The sequence below is a fragment of the Astatotilapia calliptera genome, chromosome 6 (assembly GCF_964374335.1).
Source record: "Astatotilapia calliptera chromosome 6, fAstCal68.1, whole genome shotgun sequence".
Taxonomy (NCBI): Eukaryota; Metazoa; Chordata; class Actinopteri; order Cichliformes; family Cichlidae; genus Astatotilapia; species Astatotilapia calliptera.
Genome location: NC_137427.1, coordinates 4,118,362 through 4,146,278, shown reverse-complemented (window position 1 = coordinate 4,146,278; position 27,917 = coordinate 4,118,362). Strand labels below are relative to the sequence as shown.

The 27,917-nt window shown below is 40.0% G+C and overlaps 1 protein-coding gene across 1 annotated transcript; it reads left to right on the top strand.

The window, feature by feature from the left end:
- Nucleotides 1-27,917, top strand: LOC113023602 (integrin alpha-L-like). Its single transcript, XM_080302319.1, has 31 exons — nucleotides 1-117; nucleotides 1,937-2,066; nucleotides 3,468-3,550; nucleotides 3,637-3,722; nucleotides 3,809-3,923; nucleotides 7,217-7,347; nucleotides 7,449-7,591; nucleotides 7,736-7,886; nucleotides 8,109-8,244; nucleotides 8,339-8,412; nucleotides 8,992-9,106; nucleotides 9,298-9,440; nucleotides 9,944-10,090; nucleotides 10,177-10,374; nucleotides 16,344-16,474; nucleotides 17,225-17,379; nucleotides 17,472-17,638; nucleotides 17,943-18,059; nucleotides 19,258-19,328; nucleotides 19,412-19,553; nucleotides 23,115-23,213; nucleotides 23,369-23,448; nucleotides 23,530-23,610; nucleotides 23,720-23,795; nucleotides 25,197-25,304; nucleotides 25,399-25,440; nucleotides 26,136-26,261; nucleotides 26,357-26,470; nucleotides 26,550-26,591; nucleotides 26,694-26,804; nucleotides 26,922-27,917. The coding sequence occupies exons 1-31, from the start codon at nucleotides 75-77 to the stop codon at nucleotides 27,057-27,059; spliced, it is 3,495 nt and encodes a 1,164-aa protein (XP_080158445.1). The 5' UTR covers nucleotides 1-74; the 3' UTR covers nucleotides 27,060-27,917.

The following is a 27,917-nucleotide window of genomic DNA, read 5'->3' as shown; positions in this document are numbered from 1 at the left end:
GTGCTCACTAAAATGCTGGCTTGTGTCTTAATCCTATTTCAGACTAAGAGATCGGACTAGAGCAACACAGGACGATGAAGGACCACATAGTCTGGCTCATCTGTACAGTGGCTGTTGGTAAGATTTGAAACAGGTTTCCTCCATTTGAAATAGACAGAGATCCTTTGTTTGTCTGGGGAAAGAGTTGTGGGAGTTTTTCTGAATATGGACTTTGTGTATGCACTTCAAAAACAGGCAAGTGATTTCTTCCACATGCTCCCACTTTTAGAAACAAAGCCAATTCAGTTCTATTTACATAGTACTAAATTAAAACAACAATCATTATATTATAAGGTAAAGACCATACAGTAATGTGGCAAAAAGGACGCCTCTGAAACTGATGAAATCTTCCCTTAAACCTTTGTGGAATTGTTTGTGTTACGTTAAAAGAGCAGATTGTATGAGTATCTGTGTTATAGATCGAAATTTATTGTATTATTTTTAGACACTCTCATTTCAAATGTGTAAAGAGTAATAAATATATCCAATGTTCCTCTGATCCTCTAGGATAAGCTAGCTAACTATACGTAATCACATTCAGGAGCTGGAATTCCTGAATGTGTTATGTGTTCCTGCACATGTGTTATTATAGTTAACAAAAAGTGGCCTCCTCCTAACCAGAGAGGGAATTGTTTTACTATGGAGGGAATGGTTTTTTAACTGATGAAGTACACAGAGCTCACATACAGTGGAGGAAATATTTATTTGATCACTCAGAAAACAATGAATTGCCTGGGGGGAGCGACAGCGCAGCTCGAGAGAACCCAGCAAACAGATTTTCCAGGGCCTGGGTCTGGCGCTCTGCCTGGTCCTGTAGCTTCTGCAGTTGTTGTCAGCTACCCAGTCAGAGCGCAGGGGTTTCCAGTAGTTTATTGACTGTGTTGTTATCTCGATTGAACAGTAAAATATATCGGTCACTGGAAATGTATCAGGAAAGCCCACCCAAGTAAACGGTGTGTGAGAAACACCATATATAGAAAAACGTGTTCATAGATAATGAGTGTGACAAGGCTCACTCATGGATTCCCTCCAAGCACAGAATACCAACAGTTCATTCAGCTCTCACAAACACATTATCTCAGCTCACATATACAGTGTTGTGGAAAAGGCTTTGCCCCCTTCCTGATTTCCTAATTTTATATGTTTGACATTGAGTCCTTTACAGCTCTGTGGAAGAATTTTGGCCCACTCATCTTTGCAGTATTGTAATTCAGCCATATCAGAGGGTTGCTGAGTTAGTTTTATGCCAGATATAATGGGACACACAGCTTCCAAAAAGTCAACTTTTGTCTCTCCAGTCCACAGAGTATTTTCCCGAAAGTCTTGGGGATCAAAAAGATGTTTTCTGGCAAAAATTTATATTTCGCACATAGCCATATAGGGTTAGATTATTTCTCACTCCATAAATACAATCATTTAGAATATGCATTTTGTTTTTACCTGTGTTATCTTTGTCTAATATTTAAATTTGTTTGATGATCTGAAAGTGTGACAAACATGCAAAAAAAACGAAATCAGGAAGGGAGCTAACATTTTTTTACACCTTTGTACATCATATTCAGTGGACCTGCCCTGTTATCAAGTCCAGTTCTGGGCGTGCTCTTTTCATATTCCTTTTTTCACACTAGCTTCTCACCCCGTTCCACCATGTGCTCTTTGTACTGCCTCTTCTTCAGGCCCCAGCATGATACTGAAATAGGAAGAGACTGACTGATGCAAAGTGATCAGTCTTACCCGACTCACTGCCCCCAAATGATTCAGGCACACCTTTCCCATCTGCAGCAGTGCAAAAACCATTTCCCATATAAGCTGTGCTTTTTGTTTATTGGTGATGCAGGTTTCATTTAGGGTATTAAAGTCTTAGTTAGTATCAATTTCATGCTTTTCACTTTCTCAGCTTCAACCATCCCTGCCTGTTTGGCTTTTAATATTGACACAAGAAATCCTGAAGTCTTTCTGGGTGAACCAGGTGATTTCTTTGGATACCGAGTGCTACAGTACTTGAACAAGTCTAGTAATAACAAAGGGTAAGTTTGACTCAAGACATCGTATAATACTGTATCCTGTGAGTGATCTAACACTGTTGAAAGCACTAATTAAAACTCTTCTGCTGCACTTCAAACCCAACGTTCAACGTAATTACATAGATTTAGTAGAAAATTTAGTAATAATTTAGTAAAAATCTATTTTTTAAAATAAATATTTAAGTTTCTGTAACATTTCTTCCTTTTTAAGTGCATGAAACTAATTGTTTTTGACTAATTTGAAATACTGCATGGATGAAGGGAACCACATTTAACAGTAATTTCAAGGAACTGAAGTCAAATGTCCTTTAATACTGTAATGAGCAGGCATAAGCAGGCACATTCTGATCCTTTTACAAAGTGTGTAATCACCTTTGGTGTTCTGACTCTGTTCCTCCAATCTTCTCTCTGTGTTTGTTTGTCTGTTTTGTTCCCCCGCTTATGTCAAGTTAATCTCATCTCCTTTTTCAGTTTTCTTCCTATTGTAAGTTTGGATATTAATATAAAGGAGTACAAATATATCCTAAAAACTTTCATATTTAATGAACCATCTATTCTTCAAAGCCTGAATATCTAAATAAAGTGGGAGGAGAGATGGTAAATGGACTGGTTCTTTAGCTGTTTAGCACTTAAACACTGATGACCCATCATAGCAGAACAGAATTCCAGCAGTGATAGGGGATAGGAGAGGACCCCCTGGAGTTTAGACACTGGTGGTGGTGTTGAAGATGCAGAGGCTTGGATGGGGGTGAGACAGGTTTTACAAACAAGTGAATGAGTACTGAAACTTAAAGCAGTCAGAGTGGAGAGTGATTGGCTCACAGAAGGCAGGCAAGAAAATGACTGGACTAGAATAATGAGGTTGGTATGAATTTGACACGGCACGGTGGTTAGCACTGTTGCCGCACAGCAAGAAGGTCCTGAGTTCAATTCCACCATCAGGCCGGGGTCTTTCTGTGTGGAGTTTGCATGTTCTCCCCGTGTTTGCGTGGGTTCCCTCCGGGTACTCCGGCTTCCTCCCACCGTCCAAAGACATGCAGCTTGTGGGGATAGGTTAATTGGATAATCCAAATTGCCACTAGGTGTGAATGAATGTGAGTGTGAATGGTTGTCTGTCACTTGTGTGTTGGCCCTGCGACAGACTGGCGAACTGTCCAGGATGTACCCTGCCTCTCGCCCTATGACAGCTGGGATAGGCTCCAGCGCCCCCCGCGACCCTGAAAAGGAGAAGCGGAAGCGAATGGATGGATGGATGGATGAATTTGACAGCGTGGGAAAATGTAAGCAATGTAGAGAATAGACTAGGAGCTGAAGACCCAGGAAAGCAGGCAGATGATTACAGACCCTCCCCATAGAACTTATGCATAAACTTCATTAACTAATTAGTGTCATCATTTTCCACAGGATAGTCGTCACTGCACCTCTCAGGCTAAATGGATCTGGAGGAATTTACCAACCTCACCAAAACAAGTGGTTCAAACCTACTGGTATCAACAGAATATTACACAATTTACAACTTACAACTAAATACATTACTGTAAAAGTTTGTGTATTTTATAATAAAATGCTTCAGTTGCAGAGGACCTGCAGTCAAACACAACAGCAGTCAAACATCTTGGCTTGTCGATCGCTGCTGATTCCTCCGGCTCCAGATTCACTGTGAGTAAATCACTCTCTCTCCTCATCACTGTGAGCAAAACAAATTAATATGCAGAGCTTTATTTAACTTTTATGCTCTGATTTAGGTTTGCAGTCCAAGTTTGGTGCATGAATGCAATGAGAACTCCTATCTGAACAGTATTTGTTATGAGCTCTCTGATCAACTCCAGAAAATCTCCTCTTTCAAACCTGCGTATCAAGGTAAAGTGTTCCTCCATGTTTATTTTAGTAAAAGTAAGTAAGTAAAATGTATTTATATAGCCCTTTTTACAGATAAAATGACAAAGTGCTTCACAATAAAACCAGAAATATAAATATAACCTTTGTGCCGCTGCCTGAAAAGCCCACATGCTTTGAACCTAGTATGTGGGACCAACAGTAACCTCTGACCTGAAGACTTAAGAGTTCGGGAAGAAGGAAGAGGTGCTCAAAGCTCAGAGATATACTGGGGAGTTTCATCATGTTGTACATTCTGTACAGTCTGAAGGCGATCCAATGATGATTCGCTGAAACAAGTAATCAGAGCGTTACAGTAATCTGAAGAGAGATGAAAGTAGAATAATCCTTTTCTCTCCCCACATGCCACTGCCATTCTTGTTTATAGCCTGGTCACTTCCCGGATCGATTACTGCAACTCTCTTCTTTTTGGTCTTAGTCACAAATCTATCCATAAGCTTCAACGTGTCCAGAACTCTGCTGCTCGTATTATCACCAGGACCCCTTCTATGCACCACATCACCCCTGCTCTGCAGTAGCTTCACTGGCTTCTGGTTAAATACCACATCAATTTCAATATAATTTTGTACATATTCAAGGCTATACATCATCTCTCGCCTTCATACCTCTCTGACCTGGTTCAAATCACCATCCCTTCTCGGTGTCTCAGATCCTCCTCTTCTCTTTCTCTTTCCATCCCTTCCCCCCGGCTAGCCACCATGGGGCGCAGGGCTTTCTGTTGCTCTGCCCCCCGTCTTTGGAACTCCTTCCACCTGAGATAAGAAACATCACTTCCCTCCCTCTTTTTAAGTTCAGACGCAAAACTCAGCTATTCACATTAGCCTATTCCACATAAATCTTTCCATCCTGCTACTTTAATTTATTTTATATATTTGCTCAACATTTTATCCTTATTATTTTGTAAATTGTTACGTTTGTTGTTGTTATAGCTTGTGTACAGTGTCCTCGAGTGTTTTTTAAAGGCACTTTCTTAAATAAAAATGTATTAATATTATTATTATTTTGATTTTGTCTGTATTTAACTGGAGGAAGTTGCCATTAACCATTGTTTGATTTCTGACAGACAATTATTTAAACAAGACCATTTATAAAACTTAGAAGCTTTGAAAGAACAATATAACTGAATGTCATCTGCACAGAGGTGATAAGAACTATTACTGCAACGTCTGATAATTTGGCCTAGAGGGATTATATAAAGCAAAAAGAGAATCAAACCCGAAACAAATCATTGAGGGACCCCACAGGGCAGAACTGATGTTTCAGACAAAATTTGATACATACAGACAGTAAAAGATCTTTCACATATATGCAACATGAACCATTTCAAAACAACACCAGTAATCCTAAACAAGCCCTTAAGCCTATTTATCATGATCAATGGTATTAAAGCAGAGGTGAGATCCAGTAGAACCAGAATTGTTTACTTTCCAAAGTCTGCTGTGATCAAAATGTCACTAGGCATGTTACAGTGGGGCAAAAAAGTATTTAGTCAGCCACCGATTGTGCAAGTTCCCCCACTTAAAATGATGACAGAGGTCAGTAATTTGCACCAGAGGTACACTTCAACTGTGAGAGACAGAATGTGAAAAAAAATCCATGAATCCACATGGTAGGATTTGTAAAGAATTTATTCGTAAATTAGGGTGGAAAATAAGTATTTGGTCACCTCAAACAAGGAAAATCTCTGGCTCTCACAGACCTGTAACGTCTTCTGTAAGAAGCTTTTCTGTCCCCCACTCGTTACCTGTATGAATGGCACCTGTTTGAACTCATCATCTGTATAAAAGACACCTGTCCACAGCCTCAAACAGTCAGACTCCAAACTCCGCCATGGCCAAGACCAAAGAGCTTTCGAAGGACACCAGGAAAAGTATTGTAGACCTGCACCAGACTGGGAAGAGTGAATCTACAATAGGCAAGCAGCTTGGTGTGAAAAAATCAACTGTGGGAGCAATCATCAGAAAATGGAAGACATACAAGACCACTGATAATCTCCCTCGATCTGGGGCTCCACGCAAGATCTCATCCCGTAGGGTCAAAATGATCATGAGAACGGTGAGCAAAGATCCCAGAACCACACGGGGGGACCTGGTGAATGACCTGCAGAGAGCTGGGACCAAAGTAACAAAGGTCACCATCAGTAACACACTACAACGGCAGGGAATCAAATCCCGCAGTGCCAGACGTGTTCCGCTGCTGAAGCCAGTGCATGTCCAGGCCCGTCTGAAGTTTGCCAGAGAGCACATGGATGATACAGCAGAGGATTGGGAGAATGTCATGTGGTCAGATGAAACCAAAGTAGAACTTTTTGGTATAAACTCAACTCGTCGTGTTTGGAGGAAGAAGAATACTGAGTTGCATCCCAAGAACACCATACCTACTGTGAAGCATGGGGGTGGAAACATCATGCTATGGGGCTGTTTTTCTGCCAAGGGGACAGGACGACTGATCCGTGTTAAGGACAGAATGAATGGGGCCATGTATCGTGAGATTTTGAGCCAAAACCTCCTTCCATCAGTGAGAACTTTGAAGATGAAACGCGGCTGGGTCTTCCAACATGACAATGATCCAAAACACACCGCCCGGGCAACAAAGGAGTGGCTCCGTAAGAAGCATTTGAAAGTCCTGGAGTGGCCTAGCCAGTCTCCAGACCTCAACCCCATAGAAAATCTGTGGCGGGAGTTGAAAGTCCATGTTGCTCGGCGACAGCCCCAAAACATCACTGCTCTCGAGAAGATCTGCATGGAGGAATGGGCCAAAATACCAGCTACTGTGTGTGCAAACCTGGTAAAGACCTATAGTAAACGTTTGACCTCTGTTATTGCCAACAAAGGTTATGTTACAAAGTATTGAGTTGTATTTTTGTTATTGACCAAATACTTATTTTCCACCCTGATTTACCAATAAATTCTTTACAAATCCTACCATGTGGATTCATGGATTTTTCTTTCACATTCTGTCTCTCACAGTTGAAGTGTACCTCTGGTGCAAATTACTGACCTCTGTCATCATTTTAGGTGGGGGAACTTGCACAATCGGTGGCTGACTAAATACTTTTTTGCCCCACTGTAAGTAAAGTGGTTTCAGTGGAATGCAATTTGCTCAAACCAGACTGGAAAAGGTCCATTACGTTGTTTTCTTCAAAAAGTAGTTAAGTTATTCTGCTACTGTTTTTTTCAACAATATTTAATACAAATGGTAATTTTGACCTGTAACTGCCTGGAAGAGTTATGATTAAATATGTTTTATTTTTCCAGAATGCACCAAAAAGACAGTGGACCTCGTCTTTCTGTTTGATGGATCAGCGAGTATGACTGAAGAAGAATTCAACAGAAATAACGATTTTATTGTGGAGATAATGGACAGCCTGAAGAACATGTCGATCAAGGTCAGTTCACTACTGCAACATTTAAGCATTCACAGCTTTTATTTGTTAAGATATATTTACCGTTTAGTGTCGTATCTAAATAATTTATGTTGGTTTTTCAGTTTGCAGCAGTTCAGTTCTCCTCAACAGTCCACAAAGTGTTTGACTTCAATGACTATAAAGCCGGACGTGCTCTTGATAAACTCATGAAAGAAAATCATTTAAAAGGTCTCACCAACACACACAGAGCCATCGAATTTGTTCTGTAAGTTCAGTTATAATAAAAGAAGAAAGGCTCAACACAACTGTGACATTATTTGCATCTTAAGTTTGTTGATTTACTGTTAATGTGTTCATGTTCACAGCTTGGTTTATTGTGTTACAAAAGCTGTTTTTACTTTTGTTTCAGTGATGAAATCTTTGACAACAAAGCTGCAGGCGCCTCTCCTGATGCAACTAAAGCTCTGATTCTAATCACAGACGGAGATCCCTCTGATACAGACAGAAAAGGGATAATTAAAAAATATGATGAGAAAAATATAATTCGTCTTGTTATTGGGGTAATGCCATATATCATGTCTCCTTTTTTGTCACGTTTGGTTTCTTCTGTTCACTTCTGTATAACAATCAATGCTCTTTTTAATATATGTGATGAATATGAGTTTATTGTTGTGGGTCAGAACAAGTAAATTCCAATTTTTATTCTAATATTGTGTTTTTTTTCTTATGCTGATGTCAGACTTGGAACTCCTTCATGTTTTAAAGCTGTGTTCTGGTTTCAGATCAAGGATGCAAAGCTGGATAAATTTAGGGCCATCGCTTCAGAACCAAAAGACAAAAATGCCTTCAAAATTGAGAATTATGATGGACTCACAGGAGTACTGGAGAATTTTCAGAAAGATGTCTTTGTTATGGAAGGTGGGGTCTAATTTCTTTCAATCAAGAATCAAGAATTCATGTCATCTTCCACATGTGCAGCTGTAACGTGTACTCCCTGATGGTCCATATTTAGGTTCCAAAGGGGCTCAAGCAAGAAACCTGACTGATGAAATGTCTCAGAGTGGATTCAGCGCTATTTTCAACAAGGTGAGCAAAATCTATCTGAGCACCCTAAAGAATCATCTGGAAATCAGACTAAAGCAGGGGTCTCAAACTTAAATGAGCTGTGGGTCACTGCCTGCACTGTCATCTCATGTGAGGGCCACTTTTAGTGTTCAGTAGTACAAACAAGAAAACACCCACAAATATTTCCCAAAATGTAGTGTTTTGTTTGTTTGTTTTTTAAATTTCAAATATTGTATAACAAGACAAAACTGCAAACATGAATGCACATTTTTTCTCACACTTAACTAACTTAAGCCTTTCATTGACCTACCAAATAAGCGAATTGGTACTCTCTTTCTGGCCAGACACAAGTGCAGACATAAATGTACAGTGAAGGGCCAAATTGCATTATATTTCTTCATATCAATATACGGAGTTTGAGTGAAGGACTTTATCCATGCTAAATTTAGCACTTCAGCATCCTTAAAACTTTTCTGCTGCTGACTAACTGGAAAATGAGTCCAGCTGCAGCAGGTCAGATGACACAGTTGATCTTCCGCTTCCTTTTCTAACCATACCTGGGATTCCTGTTTCATTACACCTGCACATTCCTGTTTATAGGATACACTGATTCTGGGTTCAGTGGGAACAAACAGCTGGCGTGGTTCTCTCCAAGAACGTCGAGATAAAACAGAAACAATTGAGGATCAAGAAATGGAGATGGACTCCTACATGGGTAAACTTTATTTACACATTATCTGATGTTTCTTTTTTAAAAATAAGATTTCGTTATTTGGCTCAACACTTGAACAAATGAACTTTGGAAGGTTCCAGTCTAAATCAGTTTTAATATCTTCCAGGTACAACAAATACACACATTAGTTTTTCAAATAAAAACATGTTGTGTGTTATATTTGCCTCTTGCAGGATATTCTGTCTCTGTTGGAGAGAGAGGTGGGGTTTCTTTGTATTTCACGGGTGCACCCCGGTTTCAGCACACAGGACAGGTTGTACTTTTCAAACAAAACAGCAACAACTGGACCACAGCACAAAGAATAACTGGAGACCAGGTCGGTTACTTATATGGTAATTTTACTCTTCATATGGCTCAGTTTGTTTTTCGAAGTCATTGTGTGTCACCATGTCATTGTTGATACCTGATTGTAGTGTTGCCTTGAAATAAATGCAAATTTTCTTGATCAAATCTACTGTTATTTCTATTTTAAATCACTTCTATGTGTAGATCAGTGATTCACATTAACAATTATAGAAAGGTGCTCTATATTATAAAGTAAAGACAGTGAAATATTAGAGAACCACAACAAGCAGACGATCAGCATGATCAAACACTTGATTGAACTCTAGTAACAGGAACAGACCTCTAGCAGACTGGTTGAGATAAAATAAGACAGAAAATAAGAGCATGGAGATAAACCACCAATGTCAAACATGACAAAACACAAGCTAAAGGAGAGAGAAGACAGAAGTCACCAAGGTGCTTTAGTGATATCCCTAAATGATATAAATCTATAATTAAAACAACACTGAACTAATGATATAACTAACTTGTCAGATCGGTTCCTACTTCGGCGCCGAGCTGTGTTCGGTGGATATTAACTCAGACGGTGACACTGATTTCCTGCTGGTGGGAGCGCCAACGTTTTACCAGCTTCAGGAGAAGAAAGAAGGTCAGATCTACATCTACACTCTGACTGATGAGGTGAGCCACCACTTTGTGATATTACAGTGTGACATTCAATGCTTTCATGATCAAACTCAATGAACTAATCTCCTCTTTTCTCATAGCTGCAACTGAAAAGTGAACTGATTGTGATGGGACCATCCATGGGTAGATTTGGCACCACCATATCCAGCCTCGCAGACCTGAATGGAGATGAACTCCGAGACGTTGCTGTCGGAGCTCCGCTTGAGGATGATAACAGAGGTGCTGTGTATATCTACCATGGCAACAAGCAGAGAGGAATATGCAGCACTTTCAGCCAGGTGAGAGACGGACAGAGGCAAAAAGGTGACCATAAATAATCAGCAATTTCAGTTTCCCTTCTTATGAATCCCTGCTTATCAAACTATATAAACATAAAAGATATTTAAAGCTACTGTGTCATCTTCATCTGGTTATTACATTCCTCAGGAGCCCCTTGAAGTTAAAAACTTCATTCTGCAGGACACTGGGCCAATGACTTCAGATATGAAAACACCTTATTTTTATAAAAATTCTTGGTCTTGGACCTGGGGTTTAAATATTGGACTTTATTGTTCTATATTGGTTTCTCAGTTGCTTATCAGTAGTATATAACTGATAGGTTTGCTCGTTCACGTACGTGCACGCACACATTCACATTCATGCATGTGAACATGTGCGTGCACTACCCTATCCAGAACTGACAGGCTTGCTCGTTGACGTAAACCCCGCACCTGTTTCCTCCTAGTGGGTGTGTTTTAATTAGGTTTTAATGTTTTCTCTGTTGATGATGTATTTCGGTTTTCAGTGTGAATTTATACAAACAGGAATTACTTTTTTATAGATGGAGGATCCAATTTTTTAATGTTGTTTTATCCTAACACTATGGAAAAGCCCTACAACAAGACTTGTTTGTTTTTAATCAGCAATCTGAAAGCTACATTTTCTGGATTTGTTTTTTAACTTGGAAAATAAAGCCTTATAAGAGTATTACTATTTCTAATTGTGGAGTGGAAGACCTATTTGGTTTTTTGGATGTTAGAAGCAACCTTATTGGATTTGTTTGACCCCCGTTATCTTACCCTCTGCAAGTCGAATTGTCAGTTAGACCAACACACGATCTTGCTCAACCTCCAGTTTTGCTTTCCTTTTATAGCTCTTTCCTGTTGGAGGACGTATTGTTTAAATCATGTGTAGTCTGTCTGAGAAAACGCAGTCCAAACCTTTGAAATGTCCTTTCATCAAAAACATTTGATGTCTGATGGCCAGCATTTGTTTCCCGAGAATTTGGACACCTACGGACATGTGAGGGCGTCCTGGTGTGTATCCTCAGTTACCCCCACCCAGCTGACACGTTTGCTCATCCATGTAAATGAAGTATTTTAGGGATCGACATTTCTAAATGTAAGACAAATACCATGTATTGAGTTCGGTGCCATCTTCAAGCGTAGACGTGTTATTAACAGGCCATATATTATTTAATTCAGTGTAATTATACGTAGTACACTAAGTATTTCGGTTTTCAGTGTGAATTTTATAAAAAAAGGAATTATTTTTTTAAACATGCAGGATCAAATTATTTAATGTTGCTTTATCCTTACACTGTGGAGAAGCCTTAAAGAAAGGCCTTCCTTGCGTTTGCGTATCAGATTTGTTTTTAACTTGATAAAACACAGTGTTAATCTTTTTTTTTTCTTAAATCAGCTTTTTCACAGGTATCTGGGAAAACGCAGGACAACTTGCGTGAACTACCCTCCAGAACTGTCTAGAGTTCAAAGACTATGCGTCTCTTTTTTTTGCCTGTCCCGTTTGGCTCTTTTGCCATCAGAATTATTGTTTAAAGGCGAAGAAAGATGCCCAACGGATTTACTTTACCAAATGGACCATCCCAGACTTGCTGTTATGGTCAATTTGATTCACCTTTTATTGTTTATTTTATTTTCACTTGCTAAATACGGGACAGACTTGACTGGGGGAAAGAAAGGGGAGAAAGAAAGAGGGAAAGAAAAACAGCGGGGAAGAGTAACGGTGATAAAGGGCAAAAAACAAAAACCAACAAAATAAACAGACAAAAAATACATATATCAATCACCTGGATCACCTGTTGAGAAAGAAAAAAGAGAAAACAAGCAGAAAAAAAAATATATAATAAACAACATCATCACGATGATCTATGGGAATATAACAGTAAATACTAAATATTAAACATTATTGTGCAGCACGTAAGATCGACAGCACACAGTGTGCTTTGAGGTAGCAGCCAAAAAGGGTGTAGTTTGTGGGTGTGATCACCCGTGTGTACACCTGTGAGCATGAGCGCGCTTGTATTTAAAAGGTTCCTTCATGTAATGATCTGCTAGAGGGTGTGGGGGGGCCACAGCCCTATCCCCCAGGGCATGAAGCAGGTATGGAGGAGATCAAGACTCCAGACATCCAGAGGCCCCAAGAGCAAAGGAGACCAAGGAAGAACAAAAGAGGGGCAGCCGCGCCACTATCCCAGAAAGAGCTGAGGAGAGCCCCAGATGAGGGGTCACACAGCAGCCGCGGAGCAGAAGACAGGGGGGGTTGCAGTGACGCGCCCGGGAGCTCCGCCGGCAGCCAGCCGTGCCAGAGTGACCGAGCCCCAGGCTGAGAGGCCGAGGGCACCCCACCCCCGAAGTGGCCCGAGCGAGCCACAGGCGCCAGGCCCCGATAAGCGGCCGCCAAGGAGTGAGCCGGTGTGTACCTGGACGCCCATCCCCGGACACAAAGAACCACCAACGCACCGATGTCTGAGGGAGTCCGCCACTGGCAGGGGGAGTGGTGGGGGAGATAGGCCTCCATACCTTGGAGGGCCTGAGATGTCCCCAGAGAGGTGGCGTCTGATACCCGACCTGACATATAGACACAGAAATACAGGCACACACAGACACAAACATCCATTCCCACCCTCATGCTCTCATATGCAATTACTCAACACTCACCCAACGTGGAGACAGACATAAAGAGACGCTGTACACACGATCACACTCCCCAAGCGTACTCTAAGCCCCAGGTCTAGGTACCCTTGCCCCTGGAGGGGGAAACTGCACCCAGACCCAGGTGGTATTACCCTTTTCCCTGCGGTGGGGGGAGGCAGACCACCCCGACTCCGCAGCAGCAGGGAGGCCCCACATTCCAGACCCCAATCGGACGGCCAACTCCTCCTCCTGGCCCCCCCGCTCCAGCAGGCAGCAGAGAACGGGGGTGAGAGAAGACTCCAAACCTCCCTCCGCCCGCTCATTGTAGTGTTGATGCATGTGTGTTCTAAGGTGCATTTAAAACCCAGGAGGGCTTGGAGCTACCTGCCAGAGAGCAGCAGGTAAGCGCATAGCCCCCCCTGATAGCCCTCAATGTCTACGTGTATTTAAAATTGAGAGGTGGGCAACGACGCCAGGGGTGAGGTGTACACCCTGATGGTAACTTGGATTCCGTGTATCGTGCCCACCCCCAAGATCCTATATGTATGTGTAATGAGAGTGTGAGTAATGTGAATGTCTAAGTTGTGGGATAAAATTGAGGCAGAGGCAGCCAGAAGGGGACAGAGGGGGGGGGGGTAGCCTCCTCTGCACCCTGGTGACATACCCCTACTCCAAGGCCCTGCATGTGTGGGCGATTGTGGTGGACCGGGAAGAGGGAGGCAGCTGGAGATGGGGAGGGAAGGCCTGTGTGTCTCTTTAAAATCGTAGATGTTGAATTTTAGGCTACATGTTATTTATCTCCCACTGAGTCTGTTTGTCATATGCTATGTATAAAGGCTCTGGACCTTTCCAAAATGGCGTAGATCTGGCTTTAGTGTGATTAATTTACCACAATTTCAATTTCTGGGACGTTTTCAATTTTCACTCCTGTGACTACGACGAGTGTGGCTAGTTTTTTGTCTATTTGTGAAACTGAGCATGGGTGTGGACACTTCAAACTATACTGAGTGATGTGAGTTTTGTGCTGGATCACTTTCTTCAATTGTTAATTTTCTGGGAGCCCTGAAGACCCAAATTAGGGCTTTCAAGTTTTGCCCTGCCCCCCGGTCTGTGCAAGGTTGTGCGGCAAATCCCAATGTGGATGTTGAAGGTCCAGCCAGTCGGCGGAAAGACCAATTGATGCCTGGACGTGCATTGGAGCCGCAAAAAAAAATTGGATCCTCCATCTATAAAAAAACAATTCCTGTTTGTATAAATTCACACTGAAAACTGAAATACACTCCTAATCAAACAGATAAAACATTAAAACCTAATTAAAACACACCCACTAGGAGGAGACAGGGGGTTACGTCAACGAGCAAAGCTGTCAGTTATATACTACTGTTATCTACGTTTCTGCATAGAACATATTATATTTGTTCCCTTAGTATTTCCTCCCTCATTCTCAGGTGTCTTTATTCATGTCAGATAGCTGAAAGGCTACTACGTGCAGTGGACCCAAAAACAGACTCAGAGTCTGCTTACTTGGAAAGTGGGGAGTAGGGATGGGTATCGTTTAGGTTTTATCCGATACTGGTGCCAAACCGGTACTTTTGAAACAGTGCTGGTGCTTAACCGGTGTTTAAAGAATGGAAAACACAAACTTTGTCCAAAAACCTCTCATGTTTAGTTGTTTTTTTGTAAAAAGATAACAATGTTAGCCTTTTTTGCAGCTATGGGGCATATATGGCATCACTCTTGGCTGGAAGCAGTGCTTAAACAATGGAAAAACACCAACTTTGTCCAAAAACCTCTCATGTTTAACTTTTTTCCACTTTTTCTTTGGTCATTTTAGCCTTTTTGGCCAGGGTGAAGGGAGTATCTGCCATCAAACAAGAAGACAGCCGCATGTAACTACGATGGTGTTTGCTAGTTCACCTTACGTGCATTAATGTAATAACGTGGTTAGCCTACTCAACGTAAATTACACACGAACAACATTAAGCTACTCACGCAGAGAAGAACGGCTGCTGCTGCCATCATCATCCTCATCATTTCTGCTACACTGGCAGGGCTAGGGGCCAGGACTCTCCTCTTCGGGTTCTTGGGGATGTTGCTAACTCCGGGTCTGATAACAGGCACCACACCCGCAGTAGATGTGCTCGGTGTGAGCTCTTGCAGCAAGCTATCAAATACGGCGCATTTCTTGGCTTTTAAAAAAACGCTATGCGTTGCCAGGTGTTTCATCAGATTCGAGGTGTCACCTCCTTTGACAGTATCACAGTATCAGCTTAAAGCACTTGTTGCAGGCTGCTGAGTTTGCATCTTTTGCTGTGAAGTACAGCCAGACTTTTGACCGCTTCGCCTTGAGCATTTTTAATCTGTAGCTCTGCTCTAAAAGAACGTACGTACCTGGGCCCGCCTACTATCCTTGGAAAGGTAAAATGATTGGCTAGAATCCAAAGTGTACGACATCTCAGGAAAAATAGCACCGAAATAAAGCACCGAAATAAAGCACCGAAATGTGCGCTGCTTTTCGGTCTGGTTACTACCGTTTACCGGTACCCATCCCTAGTGGGGAGTAGTGCGCTCTGAGGGGGAGTGAACTGGGTGAGTGTCCAGGCTTAAGGTGAACTGAGCAAACCAAGATGTCTGACCTTTTCTCTCCTTTGCACTGACCTGGAGGTAAATGGTGAGAAGGAGGGCAGGCAGGTGAGATGTTTGAGCTTTTGCTTTTTCCAGAGCAGTGATCGAGGAGTAGACTAGCAGCAGAGAGAACCAGTAGAGCAACAGGTAAGTTTCAATGCTGACCCAAGGAAGAGGAAACTGGAGGTGCAGGTAGACTGATGTTAACACTAGGAGTAACAAGGTAAAGCTTAAACATTGAGGCCAATTTATCACCAAGGGGTAGCAGACGATCTGGTGGAGAGTAGAAGTCTGTGCTGTTTATAAATAGCGTCCCGCTGAGTTATTTGTTTCCTTTGCCTTGTGTTTAGTTTATTTCCATCCTTCTATCTCATTGACTTGATTTTCATGTCTCATTATCCTCCTCTGTCCACTTAGCCTTAGCTATTGTCCACATAACAATATTTTCTATTTACACTTTGCCACAGCATCGTATTTCCCTCCTCACAGCAAGCAAAATTATTTGTCCATTTCCAGGTCAGTGACTCCAGTTAGCTGAGGTAAAACCTTGCAGACAGCTAGGAGCACAGTTGTCCAAACAAAACAGCCATCTATCTGTAAACAGAAAAGGCTTCGATGAGAGAGTGAAGAGGAAAATGTATAAATACAACTTTTGTCTCCACCATGCAAGATGAGCATTGTTTTAGCTGTCAAATCTCTTGTTCCAGAGAATCACAGGAAAAGAAGTCACACCTGGGATAAAATTCTTTGGACAGGCCATCGATGGAGCTATTGACCTTGGAGGGAACGGACTCCCAGATATTGTGATTGGATCACAGGGTGCTGCTGTTGTCTTTAGGTATCAGAACTCTGTGCACGATTTATGTTGCTAAGTATTGTACATATCTACCTTACAAAGGCTTGATGCCAAACTACATACAAGATGCAATTATAAAAAACAAAAAATCTTTCCTGACTTAAATTTACTCTCCACCGCTCAGTTTAACTCATTTTGCCCTTTGGATCACTTCCTGTGCTTCTGCTACATGTCGTCCTTAGAAGCCTTGTTCTGACCAGCTGTCTGCACCTTTGCAAAGCGCTCTGCTTCTGCTCTACTATGTCAAAATAGCAACCCTCATACTTTGTGTTTTTTTCCAAAATTAAAATAAAGTTGGAGTTATTTAAATGCAACCTCAGATGGATAGCCACATAACACTCACCAATTAGTTACACTGTGGGAATGTCTTAAAGGCAAAGACCTGGATGGCCTTCAGCTTGCAGGCCCGTCTTTTTTTGGAACCAGCTCCCACATTAGATTCTGGAGATAGCTACCATCACTACTTTTAAGATTAGGCTTAAAACGTTTCATTTTGATAAATTATAACGTTGAGGCTGGATCTGGTGACCCTGAATCTTCCCTTAGATAAGTTAGAACTAGAACCAGCATGCTGTGGATTTTGTACAGTCTTTACCTTACAATACAAAGTGCCTTGAGGTGACTGTTGTTGTGATTTTGTGCCATAAAATTATGTCCTGGCACATAAAACCTTACTACTGAAATGCGGAAGTACGTTCTATTTTGACACGCCTGTTCATAAATGTCTTTCAGGGCCAAGCCCATCTTTGACGTGATGGCTCATCTAACTTTCCAACCTAAGGAGATAAACACTGAGATATTTGATTGTCTGGGTGCCGATGAAAATTTACCTATGGTTACCTTAACAGCCTGTTTTGAAATGGTAAAAGTAACAAAGAGCAAACAAGGTAGGTACCACATCCAGTAAAGATAAACAATTAAAAACTGCTGATTGCATCCTGTGAATGCATCATTTCAATTTTGCTTTTCGGGTTTACAGAGGCTGTGAGGTCTGGACTGAACATCACATTCACAGTCGCTGTGGATCCGATGAGACAAAAATATCGAGGTTTCTTCAGTCAAACTGATAAGACAGCCAGAAGTCTTACCTCCACCTATGAGATGCTTGATGAAACAGCTTGTTTTAACTTCTCCATCTACATGCATGTATGAAGCTAATAATATTTGCAAATATACTTAATCTGTTTATAATAAACTTTCCCATTCTGATCTTTGACTTAGCTTTTCTTTACTTTTCCCCATAAAGATGACATTTAATTACTTCAAGAGTTACTCCTAGTAGGCTTTCAAAGGGGTAAAGAGATAAAAGAATAACAGTAATGTTAACCATGATCCTAATCCTTTGTTATCCTGTCCTTTAGCTTTTTTTAAACTCAAACTTTCAGAGATAAACAAATAATTTCTAACTCTATATAACAGATAAACCTTTTGTTCTGGTTTTGCTTTACAGAAATGTGTGAGTGAATTATTGTCACCTATCAGCATCAAATGTAACTTTTCCCAAGCTGACAATGAGACTGCAGCCACCACCCTGAATGTGGACAGCAAACGGCAGTCCGTTGTTGAGGTATGTACGGTGGCAAAACACCATACAATGAAATTAAATGTTAAATGGATCGGTACTTATATAGTGCTTTTCTACTCTACCCTGAACACTGACAGTTGCATTTCAGGGTCAGGGTACTGGGCCGGGGGCGGCATTACCTGGGCTAACGGTACTCTGGGGTCTTGGGTTGCTTAGGGTTAGCATGTGGTTTGTTCAGGTGTTTGCAAAGGCCCAAAGTTCTGTTAGCAACATCATGCATTTGTTTCTGTTCTCGATGCAGTTTCCACTTTACCATCGCATTCTTGTCCTTTGTCCTTCACTTTTGTAAAGATGATGTCCATAACCAGGCTGTAGACTCCGCCAGAGTGATGCTAAAAAAACTAGTTTCATACATTTATTACTTCTAGGCTGGACTACTGTAATTTGTTATTATCAGGATGTCCTGAAAACATCCTGAATCACTTTCAGTTGATCTAAAATTATATAAATGAATTTAAAATCCTGCTCCTCACATACAAGGTCTTAAATAATAAACTTATGGGATAGATAAAGCTTTTGGAATGGCCTTCCCGAAGCCCAAACCTCAGCTCTATTGAAACCTTGTGGACTAAGCTTAGGAGCCAGGTGCGTGCCAGGAAAGCAACCAAATGAACTCTAAAAGTTCTGCTAAGAAAAGTGATCCAATATTCAGCCCTAAGTTTCTTGATGGCTGCCAAAAACATCTGGTTATGTTGCAGCTTGCTAACTAAATATTAGTGGGGTATACATATGTATTTGGGTCGGTATGTATAGTTTTTACCTTGTTTGGATAAATTAAAACTTGTACACCCAATTTGTTTTTGTTTTTTTAATTAATTAAAGATATTTCAGTGAACTGTGGCTAATTCCACAATAATACATACCAAGAAAGAAAAGAAATTCTTAAAAGCCCCAAATTACCATTACATTCATGCCCATAATAAGCATAGGCAAACTTATAAGAGGATAACAGGCAACAGAGCCTGTAAACTACAAAGCTTTTGGCAGCATATTAATTTCTTTACATTTGACGGGACTTTAACATACTTACCAAATTAAAAGTTAACTTAGTTTGTCACATCAACATCATTTGGATCCAATAAGACATCGAAATTGTTCTACTCCAACTTTTTAGAACTTTATATTTTGATACAAACCAATTCTCTGACATCAGATAAACAGATGTATTATTTTTTCACAGGTTCCCTTTAAAAAAGCGTGTAGAAAAAATGACACTTGTATCGCTGAACTGGATGTGGATTTCAGTTTTATGTACGTATATGTGACAATCATAGCATAGAAACTATAAGACTGAAGTCACATGTTTAATGTAAAAGGTTCTTTGTTTCTCTCAGGACTACACAATTATTAGTGGCAGAAGATGCGTACTTCAACGTGTCTATAAAACTGGCCAATCACGGTGATGACTCGTACAACACCATGCTAGCGATGCACTATCCTCCAGGCCTCTCCTTCAGTAGAATGACACTTATAGAGGTAACTCAGACTTTAAACTCATCTAATCTGATTAAATGATCTAATTTAATCCCAAAATAGATTTGAATAACAACTGCTATTTAAAGAATCAAGCCATGGTTTTACACATCACTAAATTTACAGGTTGTGGGGAGCACTGCTGTATGTGCATGAGGGGTGTGCTATATGCATATGTAAAAGTGTGTTCAGAAACTGAGCTCTCTTAACTTCTTCCATGTTTCTGCTGGGATTAAGAAAAGCATCTAAATGTATTTGGTGTAAATACTACAAGTTGAAAAATAATATTGTCACATAATATTTCAGTGAACAATTCTTTTCATGAAAATAAAGTTACTATGATTTTGGAGCAACTTAATGGTCAAAAGTATACAAACCTTTGAAGAGTATTAGTTGTTCCCTCAATTGCTGGTTCATGACAGTAGTAGTAATATTATTATTATTATTATTATTATTATTATCATTATTATTAATAATAATAATAATAATAGCAAATTTTGTTAAAAAGTTACAAAGTGCTTCATAAAAAGAAATATATAATTTATTAAAAATCCAGAAATAGTGGGGAAAAAACAAGACAAATAACAGAAAAATAAGGAGAGGAATAAATAGTGGAGCAGATAATTTTAAAAAATTGTGCAAATAGTAATATAAGCACCAAATCTGGCACAATTCCTCAGATTAATACACATTTAAAGTTTACTTGATTATCCACTTGAAAATCCAAGATGGTGGATTTTTTAAGACGGCCACCAAAAAACTCTCAATTGTTTAGTTTTTAGTAATCTTGGTGTCTAAACAGACATTTTCAAACCTCCCAAGTTCATTTTCCCATTATCAAGAGCCTAACAGCAAGACGTATAACCAGATTTATAATATTATTTTGAAAACAATATGCAGTCAGTTATGTCGTGTAGATGTTTGCTATTTAGCAGATCAACAGATTGCTGCAAGAAACAAACACATTTTAATATAAAGCACAATGGTGGAAATGCACCTGCCAAAGCAAGTCAGAGTTCACTGCACATTGTAAGGGCAGTGGCACAGTGTCGATGACATCTGCCCCTGCATACTCAATATGTCAGTTCCTGGAAGCGTGCAGTTAATTGTAGGGAGTGTTGTCCATGAAACTGCCAAGGCCTTTTTTCCTGTCTGCCCGGTCATCTGGGTTCCCATTGTTTGGATCCTAATTGATTGCTTGTTCACAGAGTTTTCCGACCTAGCAGGCAGTACGTTTTACATGCTCCCTGAGGGCTGCAATGGTGGAATAGCATCATAACCCTTGTTTCCATGCAAATAACTAACCTTATTTACCAGTAACTGAATTTGTCCGGTCCTATATATTAATATGGTGAAGTGGCATAGACGTTCCCAGGGAGGCTGAGGAGTGTGATCTCTCTGTATTGGAGCACACCCTCTTCTTGAGGATGAGAACCCCCAGCTAAGTCTGCCAATCAAGAAGTACCGCCAAAATATCCATGCAACATTGTAGAAGTGTGTCAGTCAAGCCCTACAACATCCATAGCCTTCAGGAACTAGTGGTCTCACCCCCAGAGATAGACAAGAAGATGTGCGAGTGGAATTTAGGAGGTCTTCGAAGTATTCCTTGCACCGCCCGACAGTGTCCTCAGTCGAAAGCGCTCCACCCACACTATACATAGTGCAGGTAGAGTACTGCTTTCCCCTCCTGATATGCCTATAGGTTTGCCAGAATCTCTTAGAGGCAGTCCAAAAGTATTTTTTCCGTGGCATCTCCAAACTCCTCCTGAGGTTTTGCTTCAGCCACTACCTGAGCCACGTTCCGCTTGGCCTATCAATACCTATCAACTGCCTCCAAAGTCCCATAGGCTAACTAATCCCAATAGGACTCCTTCATCTTGATGGTTCCCTTTACCTCTGGTGTCCACCATATTGTTCAGGGGTAGAGGCAGTTACAACCACGACAGGGACCAACCACCTTGCGGCCGTACCTCAGTGTAGCAGCTTCAACAATGGAGGTGCTAAACATGGTCCATTCAGACTCAATGTCTCCAGTCTCCCTCTGAATGCTGTCGATGCTCTGCTGGAGGTGGGAGTTGAAGATCTTATGGACCGGGGCCTCTGACAAGCATTTCCAGTGTACCTCACTATATGTTTAGGCATCCCAGGTCTGTCCAGCATCATCCACCGCCACCTTCCCAACTCACCACCAGGTGGTGATAAGTTGACACCTCAGCACCTCTCTTCACTCGAGTGTCCAGTACATATGGCCGCATATCCAATGATACGATTACAAAATCGATCATCAACCTGGGACCTAAAGTGTCCTGGTGCCACGTGCACTTATGGACACCCTTATGTTCAAACATGGTGTTTGTTATGCAGTTTGCACAGAAGTCCAGTAATAGAACACCACTCGGGTTCAGATCTAGCAGGCCATTCCTCCCATTCATGCCCCTCCAGGTCTCACTGTCATTGCCCACATGAGCTTTGAAGTCTCTCAGCAGGATGACAGAGACACCACCCCGCACAGGGGCTCCAAGAAGGCCAGGTACTCTCAATAGTCTTTCAATGCATAAGCACAGACGACAGTCAGGATATGTTCCCTTACCCGAAGGCTCAGAGAACAAACCCTCTCGTCCACTGGGAAAAACCACAATGTACAGGCAGCAAGCCAAGGGAATACTAAGATATCCACCACAACCTGCCACCTCTCACCAAGGACAGCTCCAGACTTAGGCAAAGTTCAGCCCCTCACCAGGAGAGTGGTTCCAGTTAACTCTTAACCTCACGCACTAACTCAGGCTCCTTCCCCACCACCTTAATGTACTTCAGAGCAAGGCCATTTAATGCTTTCTAATGCTAATGAATGGAAAGTCGGTACTAAATTTAATCGACAACCAGTTTAAATCCACCAGTACTGATTACTGGATATAACGCTTAAGTCAATATTAGGATTCAGCAAACAGCAGCAACTTTAAAGCAATATGGCTGACTTTGGTCTTGGCAGTAGTTGGCTACATCACCCATATGAACAAGACAATTTGAACAAAGAAAATTAGACTAGAACTAAATGACCTTAAAGTGAATTATTTTGTACATTAATCAAATTTCCATTAAGAAAACACCCAGACCTGAGTCTGGGTGCTGAGTTTTGCAAACACTTCGCTCATTGTTGTCCCCACTATTCACACATTTCAGATGATTTTAGAATTCAGACAGCTCGGGGGACTCAATTAACTTTGTACCTCAACAACACTTTGTACAAACCAATGGGTTTGTGGCTTATTTTGGCTGTCTGGTGTTTGGCAGGGGGCTGGTGTATAGCAAATAAAAAAACAGAAAAACCTCTAATTTATGTTTAAGGGAGACATTTGTATGAAACACAGAAGACTTAAGGAACTATTTAGTGGGACTTGGAGTTGTTTGTAGGTACAAAGAGCTCTTTCTTACAGTCTACAATCTTCAAAATTTTAAACTCAGTCTTACAGAATATCAAAAAAACTGTCACAGTAGCTGAAAAAGTTGTTATTCTAAAGAGTCTCAGCAGAGACTATTCTAAAAGTCTTTTTTTTCTTAAAACAGTCATCAAGATCAACGCCCCACAAATGCTCAGATCTAGAAGGAGTACTTGACAAAACCATATGTGGTGTGAGCCTTCCTCTGTTTCGCAGCAGATCCTCTGTGAGTCACAAAACACACAGATATCCTCCCAGGAGACAGAACTCAAGTTTCACAAATGGGGAACTGTCACAAGCTTTCTGAAACTTTTTGAGAAATATTTTTCTCTTCGTCTATGAATCAGGCCTAACCTCTTTTTAATTTCTTCCCACAAAAAGGCAACGTTTGAATCTTCTTTCTATGTCATGCATGACTTTGAATGGGATGATACAATCTCCATGACAATTGATGCAAATAGGTACGGAAATACTTAACATACAAACCATATCTTTAAAAAATTTGCTTCTGATATTAAAAGACATTGCTTTCTCATCTACAGTAATAATCAAGACTCTAATAGGACCAGTGCACTGACCAAAAATATCCCAGTACAATATGAAATTAAAATGATATTAACAGTGTAAGTTTCACTATTCACACAAAATATTATGGAATGCTTCTATGTTATTTATTTCTGCAAGTCTGTAGTTGCATACTTGTTCAGCTGCATGCTGCGAACATATTTTCAGGAAGCAAGACAGCGCTACCTATCTGAACTTCACAACAGAGGACCCTGCACCTAAAGAAATGGGTATTACATACAGGGTAAGACATAATTACACTGTCAAAAAACCATTCAACAGAACTGATGATCAATGATCAAAATGAATACTTTTTCTTTCATTTGAAGTTTGAAAAGGGCATTCACTATTTTATAAAAATATATATTTTATTTATTATTTAATATATATTATTGACCACTATCCAGGAGCATGTTCAGTTTGATAAAAAACCAAACTGAACTGAATTTCACATTTTCATTGTTGAATCCGATTGTTCAGTGATGACGTGACGAATCCTACTTCCGGGCCTAAAGTAGTCTGCATTTAATATGGCTTTTGTGTTGTTAACATGTTTAATGTTATGTATTTTCTTCTATTTAATCTCAAAAAGCTCCTAAAACAGTCAGTGATCACTGTTGACCTCCCTCGGCTTTTATTACCGGTAATCATTTATTTAAGCTCAGTTTTTAAAACCTTAGGATGTAACTACAGCCCAGCCCATGCAGCAGTATATGAATGACTAACCTCGTATTGTGGATGGATTATCTCAGTTGTTCTCCTGGCTGAAGTTTGGTCCTTTTACAGCATCCTGCCATGCGATTACATTTGTTCCTGACCACTGAGAACACTCACGTTAACTTTTATCGAGTGGAAAAAAAGTTAGCTTGTTTATATTATGCTAACATAGCTGTGTCGCCAGCGGTCACGTAGCACATCATTATATACCAGCTAGCCCAACTTCAGTAACCCTACAAACGTCACTGCTGTTTAGTTTTCTGTCTTCATTTATGCTGGAAGTGATATCAGAGCTGTACGTTTTAATTTGTTTCCAAAACCCCGCAGTCAGGACATGCTATATTGTATTTAGATAGAAGCTAGCGAGCTAACTCCCTGCTAACTTCTAACTCAGTTAAATGTCATAAATTCCGTTTTCATGGATGCCTGGATGTTAAACTCAATTGTTACACCTGGTAGAGCAGAACGCTGATCATTTTATTAAAGATGAAAGACTTTAGACAGTTTTTCAACTCTCAGTAATGCCATAGTGATCGTTTGATATATGGACCTGCAGCGGAGTTTAGGTCCAGACACGGCTAGTGACGTCAGACTGAACAACCGGATTGCCATGTGTTCTCTTGACAGTAGCAGTTTATAAAGAGATAAAAAAATATTAGCAGAAAGAAGGTAATTCAGCTTGTTGTTGGTGCGGCCTTCTGCGCTGGACCGAGTGATCATTTCACTGGATCAATAAAAATACCAACATTTACTTTGGACAGTGGTCCCAAAACAATATCGATAGGTTCAAGTAAATGTTAAGCTACACTTACTGACTGTAGCTGGCAGATGGGAGGGTGGTATCAATATTTTGATATTCATACATAAACTAAAATATACAAAAAATGTATGTATTTAAAATGACCATTCTCTCTCTACCGATTTACAGATAGATAACTTTGGTTTTAAGGATTTTCCTGTCAATGTTACCATGTTCTTCCCAACTGAACTGGAGCATAACTTTGAAATAAAAAGCTATGAAGTCTTTGTCAAGGAGGTAACTTTGTGTCTGCCAGAACATTTCTCAGTCATACTGGTGCTGGATATGAAAATATAGAGCCTTAAAGCTTACCATACTCTGTCTCTTTAAGAACAAAACGCAGTGCACAGCCACTACTAACCAGACGTCTGAGGTAAGTACAACGGATTTCACATAAAAAATATTGCTTGTATATTGACTATATGCTTAAACTTTCACAACATTGTCAAATCATAAGCGTAACCTGTTGTGTTTGTTTCTGTGTTTTTATGCTTGTACTCTACTGGAATCACTCTGCATTGTTCACAGTTCAGAATAATGACATCATTTTCTTACAGTGGACCTTGCTGTAGCCTTTCAATCGAGGCTCTCTCTTAAATAAGCCATTTTAGCTAATTTTCTTACTTAAGCTAACTTTTATCATAATCAGAAGGTTCCAGGAACATAATACAAAGCCAAAATTTGTCATAAACCATCGGTCTCCTCCTGTGCCCACCTCTTAATCTAGCTTGGTATCCGGTGACAGGTAGGATGGTTGGGATTGATGGCTTGCATCTTATTATACCTCTTATATTTTATTTAAAGTCACACAAATCACATAAATAATCCCAAATCTAATGCCTAAGCATTAGATTTGGGATCTAAATTGAACGCAATCAGGTAATCTTGACAAAGTTTACATGTCTAAATGCAATGTATTGCGTGCCATTTGATTGGCTGATTAGATATATGTGTTAAAAAGTAGTTGAACAGATGTAACTAAAAATGTGGCCAGTGAGTGTATGACAGAAAGTCAGGAAAAGCCTAATAGGTCTCTCTTAAAAAACTAAACCTCTGGTTCCATTACAGGATTGCTTGCTAGAAAATAAGTGCATAACCATGGTCTGCAAAAGTTTCAATTTGGAGAAATATTCAGCCGCTGAGTTTACCCTGTTGGGAAAAGCAAATTTCCGAGACCTTGAACAGAAGCCAGCCGTATGTAATAACTAAATATGCAGACAAAATATACTCCACATATACATTTTTATATTAAATATAGAAAATCTTGTTAATCTGATCTTAACTTACAGAATCTTCCTTTTCTCAAAAAATACACTGGAGACAGTGGAAATGTAAAATTTGTAAGTTCTATACATGTTGGCTATAACAAGGATCGGTTTGTGTTGGAATCTCTTAAACAAAAGGTATGTCTAAGTTTGACCACAACATATTTCTGTCATTGCTTTTTCAGTAAACCTAATTTATTATATTTATGACCCACAGAAAAAAGACGATTTTACGCCGTTCCAGTTTCCAATGAGAAGGGTACCTGGAGTCTTCACTCATTCAAATAATACTACTAGATGGGTCAACATTAAAAAGAGTTGGGTAGCACTTAGATTTCTTTTCTGTTTTCTCTGGCAACAGATTGAAGTTCAGTTTGATTTCATTATCCCTCCAAATAAACTGCTGATTATTTCAACTGGAGTTAGTTTAGGACTCGTGCTCCTGATTGTAATCACGGTCGTGCTGTTTAAGGTGAGACTTAAAGACTTTTATCTTTATGTTAATTTAAGTCTAACTTGATTAAGCATATTGAAATAATGGTTTTACTATCTGGTCTAATGATTCTTTTTTTCTTTCGTCTCTCTCAAGTTGGGCTGCTTCAAGAGGAGAAAACTCACATATCACATACAACGAGAACGCATCAAAGCAACTGAAAATGTGGAGGAAACGAAAGTACAGATATTTCTAATATACAACTACAGTGAAGGAGTAAATTTGAACATCTAGAAAATGCATTTAATTGGTTCCTTAAAATCTCAACAATTTCTAATCTACCTAGCAACAGCTCAATGAGAAACAGTCCCAAAACCATTGAAAGAACCACTGAACTTTGAAAATGAAAATTGTCCATTTCCAAAGTTGATAAAATTCCCCTTCAAGCTCCTACACTAAGCCATGTGATTATGCCATGCGGGGGGGTTTTGTCTTTAAAAAAAACAAAACAAGAGACCAAGCTTGGACCAGTGTACCAAAGTAGATCATCACTGATTATGATTGAAACCCTAGTCCCATTCCAAAACCTTAAACTTTTGTTTTGGAGAATAGAAAATGATATTTCTTTCTAATAAAATGAAGTGTTTTTGATGAACAGAGAAAACCATGTAAGTGACTGCTTATCTTGTACTTAAAGTTCAGTTTAAAGGGCTATTTCATTATCATTTGAATGTATATTATTTGTGTCAGATCCTTGTATTGAGTTCCCTTAAAGACAATGGAAATGCCAAAACATTGGACACATTAGTGATGTCAGCTGCATTTATGATATCCTAATTATTAATTATATGATGTCTTTATTTCGATGTGTAGAACATATCGTTTTATGAGTTAAGAGTTGGATGTTTGAATAACAAGGAGAGTATTTCTGAGTAATGTAAAATGTGATGGAGTGGCTGTTTGGTTTCTCCTATGTCGAGATCCAAACTTTAAATAACTGCACAGCTATTATTTTAAGGGTTCGGCAGATGCTTTCGATTATATGAGCTCTAAAATGATATTTTATGATTTTTTTAAATGATTTTTTTTCACATAATGCATATATAAGAATAATAGGTCCTGTGCTTAGTAAATATGTATAGAATGAACCTA